This window comes from Phaethon lepturus, unplaced genomic scaffold (assembly GCF_000687285.1).
Source record: "Phaethon lepturus isolate BGI_N335 unplaced genomic scaffold, ASM68728v1 scaffold20760, whole genome shotgun sequence".
Classification (NCBI taxonomy): domain Eukaryota; kingdom Metazoa; phylum Chordata; class Aves; order Phaethontiformes; family Phaethontidae; genus Phaethon; species Phaethon lepturus.
The window spans coordinates 40,453-56,978 of record NW_010514297.1 but is presented as its reverse complement, the minus strand read 5'-3'; the positions used below and the strand labels follow the sequence as shown (position 1 = coordinate 56,978).

At 37.2% G+C, this 16,526-nt stretch overlaps 1 protein-coding gene across 1 annotated transcript in view; it reads left to right on the top strand.

The window, feature by feature from the left end:
- The first annotated feature begins 420 nt into the window (after positions 1-420).
- Positions 421-16,526, top strand: part of INTU (inturned planar cell polarity protein) — a 42,247-nt gene continuing 26,141 nt past the window's right edge. The window contains exons 1-2 of the mRNA XM_010292625.1: positions 421-1,027; positions 12,395-12,480. Of these exons, the coding sequence (XP_010290927.1) occupies positions 550-1,027; positions 12,395-12,480 (564 nt within the window). The 5' untranslated portion in view covers positions 421-549. The remainder of the gene's footprint in view (positions 1,028-12,394; positions 12,481-16,526) is intronic.

Sequence of the window (16,526 nt, the reverse complement as noted above, 5' to 3'; positions counted from 1 at the left end):
CTTCTTATAAATGTATAAGGGAAAAAAATAATGGGAGAGAACAAATAGGATAGCATTTTTTTCTCTAAGAGAAAGCCCCCATTACTAGTTAAAACTTGGTGAAAGAAACTGTTTGTGGTTGGGTTTTTTTGTTTGCTTTCAGAAGAGGGAATATTGCTTTTTGCAATGGCTATTTTCCTGTAAGGCATCTGAAGAAACTCTTTTAACATCTGGGAGGGATGTCTTTCCTTGCCATATCCATCATTTGTCCAAGAAGACCTCTTACCCTCATCACAAACTTAAAGCAGTTAAGCTTTCAATATTCAGGAGACAACATTCTTTTTTCCTTTTTTTTTCCTTGCATTCTCCCTATTCTCTACCTACTGGAAGTAATCAGTTATCACTTGCATAGCAGTCTTCCTTATCAGAGCTGTCACTGATCATTCTTCTTTCTTTCACAGTGACCTTGAGCCTGAATGGTTGGATGTTGTGCAGAAAAATGGGGAATTATTTTATTTAGAATTGAGTGAAAGTGAAGAAGAAACTCTGCTTCAGAACAGCTGTCCAGAAATGCCGGCAGTGAATCATGTCCGGTTTCGTGAAAATGAAGCTGAAGTTATTCAAGAGGGATCACGAAAAGCAAGAAAGTATGAACTGAAGAAACTGACCAAAATATTAAAAAAAAAGAATCTTTTACCAAAGCAATCTGGTAAGAAAGGCAGCGGAAGCTGTAATGTGCACTCCACTGGTCCTACTTCCATATTGAAACACCAATCCACTCAGAAAATGGGTGTCACTGTTCAGCAAAAATACAAAGATGTATATGTTTATGTAAATCCCAGAAAACTGTACAGTGCTGGAGAGGATGAGCAGCACAGATTGCTGGAGGCCTTAGTAGGGATCATCCATCAGTCTTCATGGAGCAGCAGAAGAGCAGAGAAACAAGTCAGGAAGGATAAAGTCATCAGAGGAATCGGTGAAGAGAAGCTTGTAGTACATGGGTTGGTGCCAGGTAGTTCAGCAATGAAAACGGGTCAAATCTTGATCGGTAAGTAATCAAATGAGTAGTTAACTTCTGCACTCCTCCTTTAAAACGTTGATTTTTAGAATTGCGTTTTTTTGAGGCAGCTGACGGGAATATTCCTGAGACATAAGCAATTACTTACAACTACTATTTTGTCAGTTCTTGAGGGATTATTTTAAATCAATGTCACTGCATCCGATGTTTTGTAACCTATTCAACTTTACTATATTAGTGGCTTTCAGAACATGTGGCCTAAACTGGAAGGTGTTAATATAGTTAGGAGATGGCTATCCTTTGGGCATACAGGGAGTGAGCAGCTTGAACTTGGAGCAACAAATACACCACCACCACCTTTAATTTACTGCAGAATTTGCTCAGTAGAAATATGGGACTGGGGAAGAGCTATTGTCTGCCAAATACTGTGTTTTGTTTTAATTCTCTTCCACACCATCCCCCTTAGATAAAAAGCTTTGCTGTATATGCTTTAAATGGATTTTATACCATAAAAATGAGGAAAAAATACTGAGTAAGATATATTCGTATGTTACAAACTTTCTGCACAGCCCTGTTTGGATATTCTTCTGTTTAGCAAGTGTAACAGCTGCTCCTTCAGAAGGCGTCCAAAATACATAGTGGGTCTGCAGTTTGAGGCGGCAGTGAGCCAGTGTAGCAGCTCTCCTTTGTGTTGGTTTGGCTCTTGTAAGACACTTCCATGAGCTGATGCAACTAAATAACCTGGCAGAAAATGAACGCAGAAGAAAAATTGCTTGTCTAGTTTTTGCTGGTGTAGTTAAGTTAAACTTGGGTCACAGAAGGTCTGACAAGCACCCGAGTGTGAATAATGGAGGGGAATGAACTTCAGTGGCTGGTAGTGAAGGAGCAGAAGTACTCCTACTTCCAGCAGCAACAGGCCATTAAAAAGAGTTGGCACAAGAGAAGACCCCAACCTCAGAGGCAGTAAATGTGAGACAGCTAACCTATGTCTGTAAAGGGTGGAAGTTTGTTTGGTCACCATAGAAGTTGGTCCTTTATAGAGAGAGAACAGAGATGTGATTGATGTTGGTTAGAAGATCATGACAATTTTAATACTATAGTAGCACAAATCCCACAAAATCAGCATGGGTGCTTTTGAAATTCCAATGTTGTGTGTGTAAAAAGGCAGATCGTGCTTTGACTGGCTGATTCTTCTAGCGTGTGTTTTTGGTAGGAATGCTAAAGAATACTCCAGAGGGAAAATTGGATAACTTTCAAATTTTACCAGAAAGAACTGATTAGTCAAGAAGTGGGGGATGCAGACTTGGCGGGGGGGAAGCTTGATCTGCTTAATGGTATTTAATCTCATTAGTGTAAGAGTGGGTATTTATAACCTGTAAGTTAATTTTGGGACACAAATTTGTATATCACTGCATGTTTGTACGAGCAGGTGTGAAATCAGAACAGTGTGGGCAAGTACCAGATCCAGGAGATAAAGCTAACCTAAATGGAGATGGTACTTGATCTGGAGCTAGTGAGGACAAAAACTGTGTGGTTTTTAGTTTGTTTTAAATAGAAGAACATTTAAATTAATCTAAAGAGTTTAAGCAGTTTAATATGTCCTAGGCTATCATCAACTAATATTGCCTGTTTTTACACATTGGAAACAAATACTTTTAAGCATACTGTAGTTATTCAGCTCTTAACCAGGAAAATGAGCTGTGTTCTGTGCCAACCGTATAAAATGTATAATTTTCATATAAAAATACTTTGAAATTATATATCTATAGTGAACACTGAGTACTCTAGCATTTTTATGTGGTATCTAGAAATAGGGATGCTTTGCATAAATTAGATGTTCATGTTTCAGTGCTGTCTACATAAAGAATATAGAGTAAAAAAATTTTTGTTCTGGACTGTCTGTTTTACTGCTTCTCCACAGCATGTCAGAGGATGGGATAGGTATGGTATACACTCAAAGCCTGGTTTAGAAGCAACTTTAGTTCAGTCTCACAGGATCTGAATTGGACGGGAAGTTCAAGAAAAATACAGTAGAAATTTGCTTTTTTCTTGTTGTTAAAAGTAAGTTTTAGGAATCGTGGAAACAGTCAGTAAAGAATATTCCTGTGGTCAGTCTAAAATTGAAGTATCTGCACAAAAATTAGCAGCTGCTTGAGCCATCACAAATGAGGAATCCCTGATCAGTATAGCATCATGCGTGCTGGCTGCTTTGGTTATAACTTTGTTCATCATCGGCCTGCATATGCAGAGATATTAACATGCTCTTGTTTTGCGTATTAATATATTAATAGCTTTCAATGGCGCAGACCATTTTTTGTAGTAGTCTTTTGTGAAGCAAATACTTAGTGTGTTTTCCTTCTAAAATACGTGCTTTAATGTGTTGTTCTGTGGTCTTCCTGGTGACCAGTTTGCAACATCCGTTTGCAGGCAAACATTCTTGACTCAGGGAGTTGTTACTGAATTTAATTTTTTGCCAATTAGTATAAAACTTCAGATAGCTGTTTAAGGTGCTGAGAAGGTGAAAACAAAACAAGACCCCAAACAATTGAAAAAATGCCTTTTCACCTGTCTTCTCCCAGCTCAGCTTCAACCAAACACCTCTCCCCTTTCCCTGTCTTGGGTACTGTTGTTTTCACTGCATGTGCCACCCGTTACTCAAAGGGGTTGGGATGTACAGTGTTAACAAGAGATTGTGGGTGATTGTGTGTGTGATGTTTTCCTTCTGCTACTCCTTGCTGCTTTCTTGTTTTCCTCTGCTGCAGCATGACTCCTTCACAGGCGACAGCCCCTCCGTGGGCTACAACTCTTCCCCTAGTGACTGTTGCTTGCTCTTAGATACGTTTGGGTAGAGGTGCCATGGCCAGGTGATGTTTTGGTATGTGGTGAGTTGCTTACACCAGCTCCAGAACTGGCTACAAGCAGCATAAGACAGCTCATGACCTCTTGTCACACGGGGCACTCCTGCTGCAGCACCCTGCTACCAAAATCCTGCTGGTTATGCCTGAGTTTTCTAACTCTCTCGTCTCATTTAACATTTGAGCTCTCTAGATTATTTTTTCCAAGACGTGGGTTTGTGATTTGTTAAATAATAACCAAGTTACTGATCACTTTGTACTTTCATTGGCAAATTAGTTAATTTGTCTGTGATAAGTATGGTAGCCACTTAAATGGCTACCAAAGTTGAATTGTAAGGGAGACTAATCTCTCTTCATTTTTGCACTCTGAATAAACAGTTACAAAGTGGTTATTGCTTTAACATTTTTTAGTAGAAATAACTGCTTTTCCCCCCCCTAAATAATCACTTTCCTCAGGTGGCTTCTTCAATTTATTCTGAAATGTGTATCCCTTATAGCTTTGAACACTTAAAACATCTGTTTATTATTTGTGCATTACACTTTAATTTTTTTTTAAGATTGCATATGGAAGTCGTAAGTCTTGTTGCTGTACTTTATTAACCAAGTAGAATGCAGGCACTGACCATATGAAACTAAGGACAGCAGTTTTGCAAGCTAAAAAAACCCTGCCGCTTTGTAAATATGTAAAAAGATGCCACTCTATCCATGTGGTGTTTATCAGTTCATTATTTTTTTAAAAATATATTTAGCAGTTCAGCATCCATCTTAAATTTTCAAAACAAAAAAGCCCTCATTGATTAAATTTTAAATTCTTGCTGTCACTTTCATTTTGGTTAAGATGAAATACAGTTGCTTTTATCTCATGTTTTTTAAGTGTCTTTTGTATTTTTGGCAAAACTTTTTGCCTGCCTTGAGTTCATTATTAACAATATGCAAAGTCTGGTCTGCTGTGTAAAACTTTCTAATCTCATCTTCGAGCGTATCTTCAAGGATAAAAAGCTCCACTAAATATGCACTTTTAGATCCAGGCAGATAAGGGTTCTGAGAGGAAATGCCATTATAATTTGATCACACCCCCCATTCAGATTGAAACCTAGCCGATTCACAGCAGGGAATACTTCTTATAAATGCTTATGATAGTCATCTTTACTATAGCACAAACGGAGAAGTAATTTCAATGACTCTGAAAATATAGGAAAGCTCTTTTCACTAGCAGAGCATACTGTTGTTACCCTCTTTGAAATTATCTTCTGTTCTTACTGCTCTCATCACTGAATATCTGAATGGTTTGCATGAATTCTCTCATCTGATCTGTAGGTACGATTGTCAAAAAAATACAAAAGCTACCCAGGGACAGGGATTAATCTTGGATGATAGTAAAGATGAGCTATAATAATCCAGTTTTGGACAAATATGCAAAAGATGCAGACTGCTGTTGCAAGCTTAATGGGGTTGGGATCTGGACCCTTCAACTTTACTGACAAATGGTTTTATGTGGGTTTCTAATCCAATAATTCTATTGATGTTTTGTGGGAGGGTTATTTGTTTGTTTTCCCTGAATGAAGAGAAGTTTATGTAGTCATTTTTGCTCATTTTAATAGTAAACACGCAGATATCGCTGTTCTGAAGTTTTGGTAAAACAGGCCATCGTTGCTAGGAAGCTAAGTATGTCTGTTAAACAACTAGTCTATGCTATAGAAATTTAAAACAGGAATTCATTTATATAAAAATAAGCAACTTGCAGTCATCTTCGGATAGTTAAAGTAAGTGCTGTTTTTGTCATTTGCAGACCATAGAACTAAGAGTCCTGTAAGAAGAATGTCCTTGAAAGGACCAAAATACTGTGAGAGTTGGAGATTTTCATGAGGAATTACCATATATGGTGTCCTTGTTGAAAAGGCTCTCCAAAGTAGAGATGTTGGGCATGCAAGATAGAAATACAGAGCTTGCGTAAGCTTTGCTGTGTTCTCGCTGTGGAGTTTGGGATGTCGTTTATGTTCTTTTAATCTCCTCGTGAAGCATAACAGCATTGGTTTGGGTAAAAGCAGCCTGCTAACATATAAAGCGAGTAATTGATCTGGCTTTCTTCAGTAGAATGCGTTCCATACTTTGCCTTTTTTGGACAGGAGTATGTGAACATTTATAAGTACTTCCACCAAGTCATTACCAAGAACAGAGGAAACTAAGTATCAGGGTTTCATGAAAAAAGTGTCCTCAGTCCTCTCCCATGTGAGCAACATGGTTCTGATTTTAATTCCGCCAAAAATGTTCACTTCCCATTACAGTATGGAAGTGGTATTCACTTATCCATTGTGTCCCCTGGCTTAATGCAAAGAAGATTTGATTTTAGAAATGGTGCTTGCAGGTTTCTCTCTAGGGAATGGGTATTTAACAAAAGTAATAGACCTGTGCCTCATGTGGCAAAGTGATAGGCAGTTCCGAAATAAACATTTTAGGGATGCCAGCAGTCCCAAAGACTTTTCTAAACTTTGCCTTTAAAAAAGCAGGAATAATTTCATCAGCTGCATGCAAACTAGGTGCTTGAGATCAATATATACTGTTTTTAGCTAATACTGACTGGATGTGAGAAGTCTTCTTTAATGTTAAGATGGAAAGACAGAACAAAGAAAATAAGAAAGAATTCCTCTCTCCTCTCTCTGTTCCATCACTTTAGTAAAATTCAGTTCTGCTTGTCATTGTGTGGAGAACGTATATGGACATCTTATGGTTTCTTTTTGGACTGAGAATCTTTTTACACTAAGTGATAGAACTCGGAAGCTTGATTATTCATTATTATGGGATTAAAAAAATGCTTACTTTATTCCTTAAAGGGAAGGACATATATTTTTCTAAAGATAAATTTATTGACTCAAGGTCTGTTATCCTGGAGCTGCCTGAAGAAAATGTATTTCCTCTATTGCAGTTGCTCACTGTGTCTCTGAAAATGGAACTGAGTGAGGCTTAGTTCCAATGTTCTGGTGACTTTCATGACAGACAATAGTGATCTTACTGGCTGGTAGAAATGCAAACCAGTAAGAGCAGGTCAAGTGCTATTCTATTTAGTAGTATACAGGAAAATTTTTGTGTACAGCCATGTTGTTGAAAAAGCTAAAACAAAAAAGCAAAATTTTGTATTATTTTATATCAGGCTACGAAACAACATTTCATGTAAATGTCTCCTTGTCTATGTAAGTTTATACATCTACTTCAGCAAAAAGGAAAAAGTTCCCTTTGATCTCTGTACTTAAGAGTTAGTTGGAGGGTTCCCTCCCCCCTTCATAAGAGCACAAGAGTGGTTTAAAAATGTATTTGCAGTACCATCTGTAGAACTTTTTTCTCTCTGCTAGTGAAATGTCGCTCTACATCTGAAACTCAGCAATGTTTTAGTCTGGGAAAATCTGACTTAACTCTGCAAACCATCAAGTTAGATCAACTTAAACAATTGCAAACACCATTCACCCTTGTATTTCATTTAACATAAATTGATTAAGCATTAAGTAAGTGAAATTAGATTAAACTTAATACATTTGTGCAATTTTTTTGACTGACTTAATGTCTGAAGATCTAAGTCTCACTTTCTCTAAGTTTTTCATACTGCTGAAGAGGAGGAAACAATTCTCAAAGAACATATAGATGTGAAACTAACAAAGAAACGCTTGCATATATAAACTCTTTTGCTGGCATTAATTATCACACTGGGTAGAGCTTGTGGTCATGTTCTGCTTTAATATATTCTGTGTTCATAATTTTACATGCTTCCTATTGTGCCAGTGATGTCTTTCATTCTGTTACTTTATAGTCTCTATTCTTTGAATGCTGTTGTGTTTGGCAAAAAGAAAAGAAGGAAAATTGCAAACACATAGACACACCCCCATTCTGGGAATTCCATGCTGATAAACGTAGATTTTCTCAGTTGTACATCAAGTTGCAGTTCTTTAGTAGTGATACAGCATTTTCTGGCAAAATGAAGCCAGTGTTACAGGACTGCTTTGGCTGTGTCTTCTGGAAGGCTGTTCCATTTATGGTACATGATTACATTTTTACAAATTGAATAGAATAAATATTTACTGATGTGATGAAGGTTTTACATATGTATGTTAGGTGTCAAATAAATAAAACACTTTGAGTATATAATATGTACATACTGATGGATCTTCTCCTTTCAAAGTGTCTTTCTATGTTCCACCCTGGGAGATGTGGTTCAGAAATATTCCCTTAAGTGCTAAGGTGCATATGTCTTCACAAAATATGTGCAGCTGGTTTGAATGTCTGTGTGGGTTAGAGGACTTGACTGTTGTCTTTAGAACAGAATTTGTAGTGTCTCTGGTAAAACAAACAGAACACAAACAACTCTTGTTTAACAGTGCTCCAGATTAGTACAAGAGCAATTTATGCTTTCTTTTGTATTTGTGAATTATGATCTTTAATACTGTGTTCTTCAGCAAAGAATGCAGTAATTCTGTTTATAATTTCTTGTTATATTAGAGTAGCCTGAATGCTCTGCTTTTGATTACTAATTTTCAAGTCCTGGGGCTCTGGCGTGGGCTTACTGAGTTGCTTTTAAATACTGCTTAACTTTCAACTTTCTTGTCTTTGAGTTACTGTTGTATTGAAGATTTGATAGGCTAAAACTTTACTGTGTTGTTCATCAAGAAACACAGAGGTTAGGAAGAGAGCTACTATTACTTGAAATAGGAAAAAACAATTTAATTAATTCCAAGGAACGATAACATTTTTGTGTGTATAATAAAACTTAACCTTTTCTTGGCTTTGCTGTAAGAAAGAGTAGGAATGAATTTTGATTTGATGTAAAGTAAGAGTGAGCAGTTGATTGCTGCCCAGTATATTAAAGAGGAATATTGCTTGCTTTTTAGGGGGATTCTGTATTTCCTTATTGATGGTTAGTTAAAAAGAGTGTTCTTTCTCCCATTGGCCTTAATTGTGTTTTGCACCTATTTTGAGCAATCAACCTCGTGCCTGGGAAGAATTCCAGTTGTATTTGATGGTATTTAACAACAAGGTAGAAGATAGAAATAATGATAAGTTGTCAGAATTCTTCTAAACTTTCAAATGCTGTTGTCTTTACTAGATTCTCAGGACATTGAGAGACCTTAGAGACACAGATTCTGCTTTTCCTTAGAATGAATGTCACTATCATTACCGTGTTAGTTTGAGCTGAGCAAGTCTTCTCCCTAGAAAACTTGAAATACATACTGAACCTTGTAGTTGCTCAGTGCTTTATTTCTGCAGTTGAGTGTGTTTTTGTTGCCAAGTCAAGGCTTAAAATAACATGCGCATTTGCTATGAATCCATATCCATTTTCTCATCTCTTTACACTGCCTGGAAGAGTGATGAGAGCTCCTGCTACTAGCTGGCTGAGGGTTTTTCTATTGCAGGTGTAGCATTACTGCTATAATGTTGCCACTGGCTTTGCACATGTCCTGGTGCAGAAGACTAGGATAGGTATCAGCTTCTGGCCTGCTTAGCGTGCTCTGGAATTCATACAGTTCCCCTAAGGCCGCAAGTGTAGCGACACTAGCTGTGAGGGCCATGCGGGTTTATTTCACCTTTTCCAATGAGGCTCACCTAAGTGTGATGAGATGTAAATGTAGATAGAAATAAAAAAACCTCTGAACACAGGAAAGGATGAACTGTCCAGCTGTCTTTGGATTTACGTTATATCCACATACTTTTGCTATGCCAGAATTCTTCCCCTCGTGCCTTTCCCCCCATGGGGATGCCTTGTACTGCTGTTATATTACCATTCACTCTCCTGTCCTCTAACAGCTTTTTGGACAAATCGGTGTTTGCTGTGTCTGATTCTGAACTGCCCCTGTACAGACTGGCCAGCCTGGTGCACAAACAGGGCAGGTGATGAGCTCAGGGTGCAGCTTTGCCTGGGGCAGGAGAGGGAAGGAAAAGCGGGGGGAGCTTCTCTATCCAGCAGTCTATGAAGAGAACTTGTGGCGTGTAACATGACTTGAGCCTTCTCTTCCAGCTTTGGCTGAAATTTAGTAATGGGATCAAAGCTGTTCATAGTACAATTGGAGATGCGTCATTTCCCTAGGAAACAAAGCTCAAGAGTACCTAGTTTGAAAGAAAACTGAATACCTCAGTCAATCCTTTTTTCATTTTTTCAGTCATTTAAGTGTCTCATCTTACATGTTACGTTCTTTTTAAAATCTTAATTATCTTGGAGAGGATGTGGAATTTTTGAGGGAGTCTTTGTGCAGCTCAAGCAAAATTGTGCTTGGTTTTCAATTTGCTCTTCCAGAGCAACTCTTGGTATTTTTAGTTCACACCTGTAAGGAATTAGAATGACCTTGGAATCAAGTCACTGTCAGTGTTAAGAAAGAAGCTAATTTCTTTTCTTTTCTTCCCTTTCCCTAGACAGAAGATGATTCAAGCTGTAAACTAATCAAGTGTTTCACCCAATAGGACAGAAAGCAGAGACAACTGAAAGTGACACCAAAGAAAATCAAGTAGAAAATAAGGCCTGTTTTGTTACACTGAAGTTGAATATTTTGCTCTGGAAAGGACTTAATGAACCATCAAGTCTTGTATCCTGGTGTCACTAGCAGTCACTTTGTACAGTTCTTTTCATAAATTTATGTTGCCTCATCTTAGGTATTTTGCCCTAGATAGCCTTATTGGAAAGCTTTTTAGAAAGTCTCTATTTTGAGACTACAGAACCTTCTGATTTCTACTCCAGCTGCTTTCATGCTTAATGTTTACTGACTTCATCTTTAACCAACATAAACAGGTTCTCCATTTCCCATGGTCACTGCAGCATTACTTCTATGTATCTGATCTCACTTGATTTCATTTTTTTTTGAGCACTGGTGGGTAAAATTATAAGGCATACACTGGATGGGATCCTGTCAGGTCCTATTAATACTTGCCTATATTCAAAGCAAATGCCTTTCCTAATGCATCTGGATGTTTTATCTTTTTCATGTTTTGTGTTACCTGGCTGCCGCCTTGAGAATGAATATACTATTTAATTCCATTATATTTCTGTTATTCTAGTAATATTTATTGGCTTCTTCCTCTGTGATAGAGTGTTTTTTTATACTAAAAAGTGCTTCCAACTTTGGATGTTGACATTAGAGAAATCATGAAGAACTGTCCTTTTAGTAAGAGTTTTTCTGATGTAGGTTCAACTTAAAATCTCACCTTAAATGTTGGACTGACATTCCAAATTGCCAGCCTAAGTATCCAAATCTTTTGGTTGATTTAGTCTCCCACTACCACACCGGAAATATCTTTAATAGGTATCCTTACTGCGGCTTCCTTTTTTTCTTTAAGCAGATAAATGTCAAAAAAACCTTCTATTTTCACTTTTCAATCTCTATTCCTTTTGACAGATCTAAGTAGTTTTACCTTTTGATGTTATTTTACTTTATGTTTTTTAACTTCACAGGTAGGTTTTTTTCACAGGTCTCTCTCATCCTTCTTAACACACTCCATGCTTAAGCATGTGTCTCTTTGAGGGGGATGAGGCAGAGGTTATCGCCTAATTATTACTGGCATACTTCTCTAGAATATTTTCACTTACTTCGGATAGAAATCCCAGTCTGATTTTTGTACTTCAAATTTTAATGGGTTTTTTAAGCTCTAATTTGGTTCTCTTTGCTTTTGTAACTACTGCCTTTAATTTTTCAAACCTTTTCTATTTGCGGTTAAAGACTTTTTCTTTGGGATCCTGTTGTTTTTCTCCCCATTTCCAGTAATGAGAAGAGAGTTAGATTTAGAAAACGCAAGGTGCCGTTAGGCAGGAAGAACTGACATAATAAATTAAGATAAAAGCATGAAGAGGGCAGAATAAGAAGCCACAGCAGTGGACAAGGCATGGAAAAGAAGAGAAAGGACTAAATTGTGATGTGGCTTGGGCGACAAAGGGATGAAATGAGGAGTGAATGGCTTTCTGCCAGTTTAGTGAACTAAGCTGAGTTACTAATATGCATGATAACTGCCAGGATTGCTTCAAAGAGAGGGGCTCAGGGTGGTGGGCTTCTCCCCTAGTTAGGCTCAGCCAACACTTGAAACCTTTGGTGTAAGTGATGGCCTAAAACTTCTAAGCTTCTGCAGGAAGAGTGAGTTTTGGAGTGGTTTTGGGAACAGTAGTGTTTCTATGAATGGAGATAGCAGTGCAGCAGGATTGACAACTCAACAAAGGTAGTTTTGGAAGGGAAAAAGTAATTCTTGGGCATAACTTGATTGGTGAAGTTGTTGGGTTTTCTGATCAAGTAACAAGAATGATATAAGCCTGGGTGGAGAGGAGAGGCGTTGACAGTTACTTTTGTAAAAGTAACACTGTGTCACAAGTGTGACAGTAAAGTCTTAAGAGCACTGAGGTAACAGACTAATGTTTCTAAACACAGTAAATGTTGCCTGTAGAAACCACCTACTTAAATGTAACAAAAAGACATTTATGATTGTTTGAATGTCATATTAATTTTTAAAACAAAACACTGTTTGGCTTTGTATTGTGGTGTAATACCATCTAACTTTCTCATGCTTTTGTCTGTTTTATCTCCAGGAGATGCTCTAGTTGCTGTAAATGATGTTGATGTGAATTCTGAAAACATAGAAAGGGTTTTGTCTTGTGTTCCAGGTCCTATGCAGGTACAGTAGTCGAACATTTATTCCAAAATGTTCTCTGTAAAAAAATTATTACTGTTTCTAGCCTTTTTTCCTTAGGAAACCAAACTTAGGCAGTATTTTTCTTAGAACTTCCTCATCTACTTTTTGAACACATTGGTTGACTTCGGTCAAACTTAGAGTAGAAATTTCAGAGTTTAATTCTGGTAAGATTTGTGAAAATAGGTGCAAGTGACTGAAGCCAATGTCCCATTAAGGGACATTAGGCACAGTACAGCTGTTACACACTCTGTTTGTCATCAGCCAGAGTCAGAAAGCACATGCAACATAGCAGCATACTTGTAGGTTTAGACTAACCATAACACCTGATTACTTTTGGGTCTTTTGCCCAGTGTGAGAATCAAGTATTCTATGCTTGCCAGGATTCTGGGTATTCTTGTTTCTCTATGGGAACCAGTACACAGATATGTGAAAATTCAAGTTTTATTACTTTTCCTGCTCGGAAAACAACTTCATTATATTACCACTTATGTCGAAATTAATCACCTATTATTGAATACAGGGAATTAACTCCTTTGAGACCTGCACAAACTTTTAACCAGTGATAGTTGTAGTTATGGGCAAAGATGGCAAGTATGGTTGCTTTGAGAGCTGTTGTTTTGAACGCTCTGATCTCAGCAAGTGAAGGACAAAGTATGTAATGTTGTGATGCCTTGCTCGTGGTGGGTAATAGGGCTGGAGATGTGCAATCTGGCAATAGCATGTATGAAGCAAGACATTGATATATCTAGCTTAAAAATAAATGTCAACTGCAGAATAGTAGTGGCTTTCTTTGTCAATTATTGTTCTGACAACAGTAATAATTGCTATGGAAATACTTAAATAATTATCTCTACATCAATATAAAAGAGACTCTCAAACCACAAGAGAGTAAAAAGAAGCCTGAGTTAACAAGTAGTGCCATTAAAGATATTTAAGAGCATTTAAGTGCAAGAATTGATACTGCTTTTATCTTTAAATAGAAAATTAAATTCTTGAGTATTTAGAAGCTTTCAGAACTGAACAGTGATGAAAATTGATAGAAGTCGGTAGTAAAAATTTATTTCAAACAAACAAACAAAAAACCAAAACAAAAAAACCCCAGACCTGATGAATAATGTTTCTTCCCCCCAAACCTACTGCATATATCTTATAAATGAATAATAATTTTGGAGCTATAATGAAGAATTAAATAACTAATAAAGGATTAGATGACTATTTCAGAATTAAACCATCAGAGTCTTAATTACCTAATATATCAGTAGTGTAAAATTAAGTATTTTGAGTTACTCTGCTTAAATCCATTTCCTGGTGAACAGGAAGGCAAGGTAAAAGTTGCAACTTATGAGATGGAGCAGGTTAAAATTATAGTGTCTCTTACAGTATGTCTGTAACCTCTTGGTAGTTTTTCTTTAGGTAGAATACACGAGGTGATAATAATAGACATTTTTTACTGTCCAGAGATAAAAAGAAGTGGAAATTTTAGGTTTTGCTAAACGTGCTTCTGTTCACAACTTGCATAGTGTAAGTGCCTGTAGAACTGCATGTGCAACTGCAGTAAGATTGAGTACAAGTATGTCAGTATAGGAACCTTTCCAAGATATTTGACAGTATGAAGCTTGCCTAAGCTACCAGAGTTGTGGTCAGGTATTGGCAGAGCTCCATGGTAGGAAAAACCTTGTCTTGCCTGTCTTTGACCAAATATGGAGTTGCTGTAACTGTTATTAAATACCAAATGATTAAAAAAGCAGAGATTATATAGTTTATTTAATTGTATCCTTGCTAGATTAAGAGTATGCGTATTACTTTTTGCTAAAATGCAATGCAACCCTTTATATAGTAGTTACTTTTAATGCACCATTAATGTTTACATTGTCAGTAAATCTGTCAAGTAGACAGCGATTGCTTGAAATGTATAACTGTGTCACGTTGGCTTTCCAAAACCTCTTATTAAAGTGCAATTATTCCTTTTTTACTGTGCAGTTTGAGTCAAGCCAGAAGAGTGATTGCTGAAATAGACCGGTGGAGAACTTAAAATACAGAGTTCTGGCTTTTTTGCAGTGTATAACGCTCTGTTCATGCTGCTGAAGAAACAGAGCATTGTTGTTTCTGAGATTTAGTAATAAAGGCAGCTGTTACACAACCAAAATTGTTAATGTATTGTCATTCAGCATATGTTGCAAAATATCAAAAAAGATGCAGTTTAAAGCCATTTTACCGTAGTTACAAGTTACATACATAAGCAAAGTCACTGCTCTTCTAGGTTCAGTGTTAAAAATTACTGGAAGTAATTTCAAAAACTAATTACCTAGATTTTCTCAGTTGCAGCATGTGGCGTAACTTTTCTCATTATTATTTTTCCAGAATTTTGTTTTTCTTACATCAGTTTAGGCAAACTAGCTTCTAGGCATGTAAGGGCTAGTTCAGTGTATTTATTGAGCAATAAAATCCAAATGCTACATCAGTTGTTTGTTTTTTGTTTGGGTTTTTTTTTAATGGCAGAACTGTTTCTGTTTGGGTCCTTGCATGTCACCTAGTAAGATAAAGTGCAAATTCTGATTAAAGCATTGGATACTCTGTTTAGAAGTTTTATAGGAGTCACTGAACGTGACAGGACAACGCATAGACCTCAGTCAATGCTTGAGATAATATAGTTATGTTCTGCAGTCTACACAATTTTACATTTCTGTAATCAAAATAGGGCCTGTTTCCTATCACCACAAGACAGAACAGGAAGGGGAAGACATGCTAAAAGTATATACTTTTTCTTACCCTGATACTCAGAAGTTGCAGAACCGTTTTACCTGAAACTTTCTAAAATATTCAGCCTGAGGCAGACATTCAGAATCAGAAATTTCAGCCTGAAATTTTGAGTTGCAGTTGTGCAAACCATAAGCACATGGAAAACAGAGACTTACAACAGGAAATGGCAGGCAATCTTAAAAGGCAGGCAATGCCATCAGCTCTGTCTATAATAAAATCCACATTCTAAGACATGCAGCTTTCTTGCAGATGAACAGAAAGCATGCCTTCCTGGGTCAGACCAATGGTATAACATTTTTGGTTTCTTACTGACAAATTTTTTAAGTAAATAGTATTAAGAAAAAATTAAATACAGAGTGACCTTCCCATCATACTTTTCTAGCTTCCAGCAATCAATAGTTAGGGACTTGTTGGATCATGTACAGGTTTGTACCTTCTCCTTTTTTAATCTAGTTCGTAAAATTCCTTTAACCTCCACAGCATCCTGTAGCAGTGATTTACATAGCTGATTGGTGTGTTACATTCATTCTTGTTGATTTTCAAACTGCCACCTAATTAGGTGCACTTCATACCCCCAGATTCCTGTGTTAGGAGGAGTAGTTGACTGTCCATGTCTTATTCCTTGTATCATTGCATGACTTTGGAGAGCTCTGTCATGATCCGCTTTTATCACATCTTAAGTGGGAAAAATTCCCATCTGTGTGCCTCACAGCTTGCTGTTACTGTCACCTTCATCAGTGCCTTCTTGCAGTTTGATGAATTCCTTTTTGAGAACTCTTCTAAGTATTGAGAATGTGTGCATGCTATATGTTCATAGAGTGGAATGCTAGTAATTTCTGTGCTTTTCTCATTCTTTATTTCATTTCCTTTTCTGTTTTCATTTTCTATTACAATATTTTCCAGCCTACATGGGCTTTTTCACAGTAACTTTTTCTTAAAGGCAGGAAGTAGATTAGAACTTGGGACAAAAGTAGAGAGGAACAGAAAATGCCATGTTTCAAGCTGTTAGAGTCAAGAAGATTTGGATAGGAACTCGAAGTCAGATTATGCGGAGAGACCTTTCCCAGAATACAGTGACTTTGCATCTGAGCGGTGTGGTACTGCCCACAGTGATGTGGGAGGCAGCATGGATGCCCACAGGAGGAGGGAGAGTTAAAATTCTGTTTGGCCCAATTTGTTTTGAGCTCTTGCTTGGAGGGCTGTATGGTTGTGTCACTAAGACAAGACAAACTGAGCTGTTCTGTTTTGTTGTTTTATAAATTGAGAGA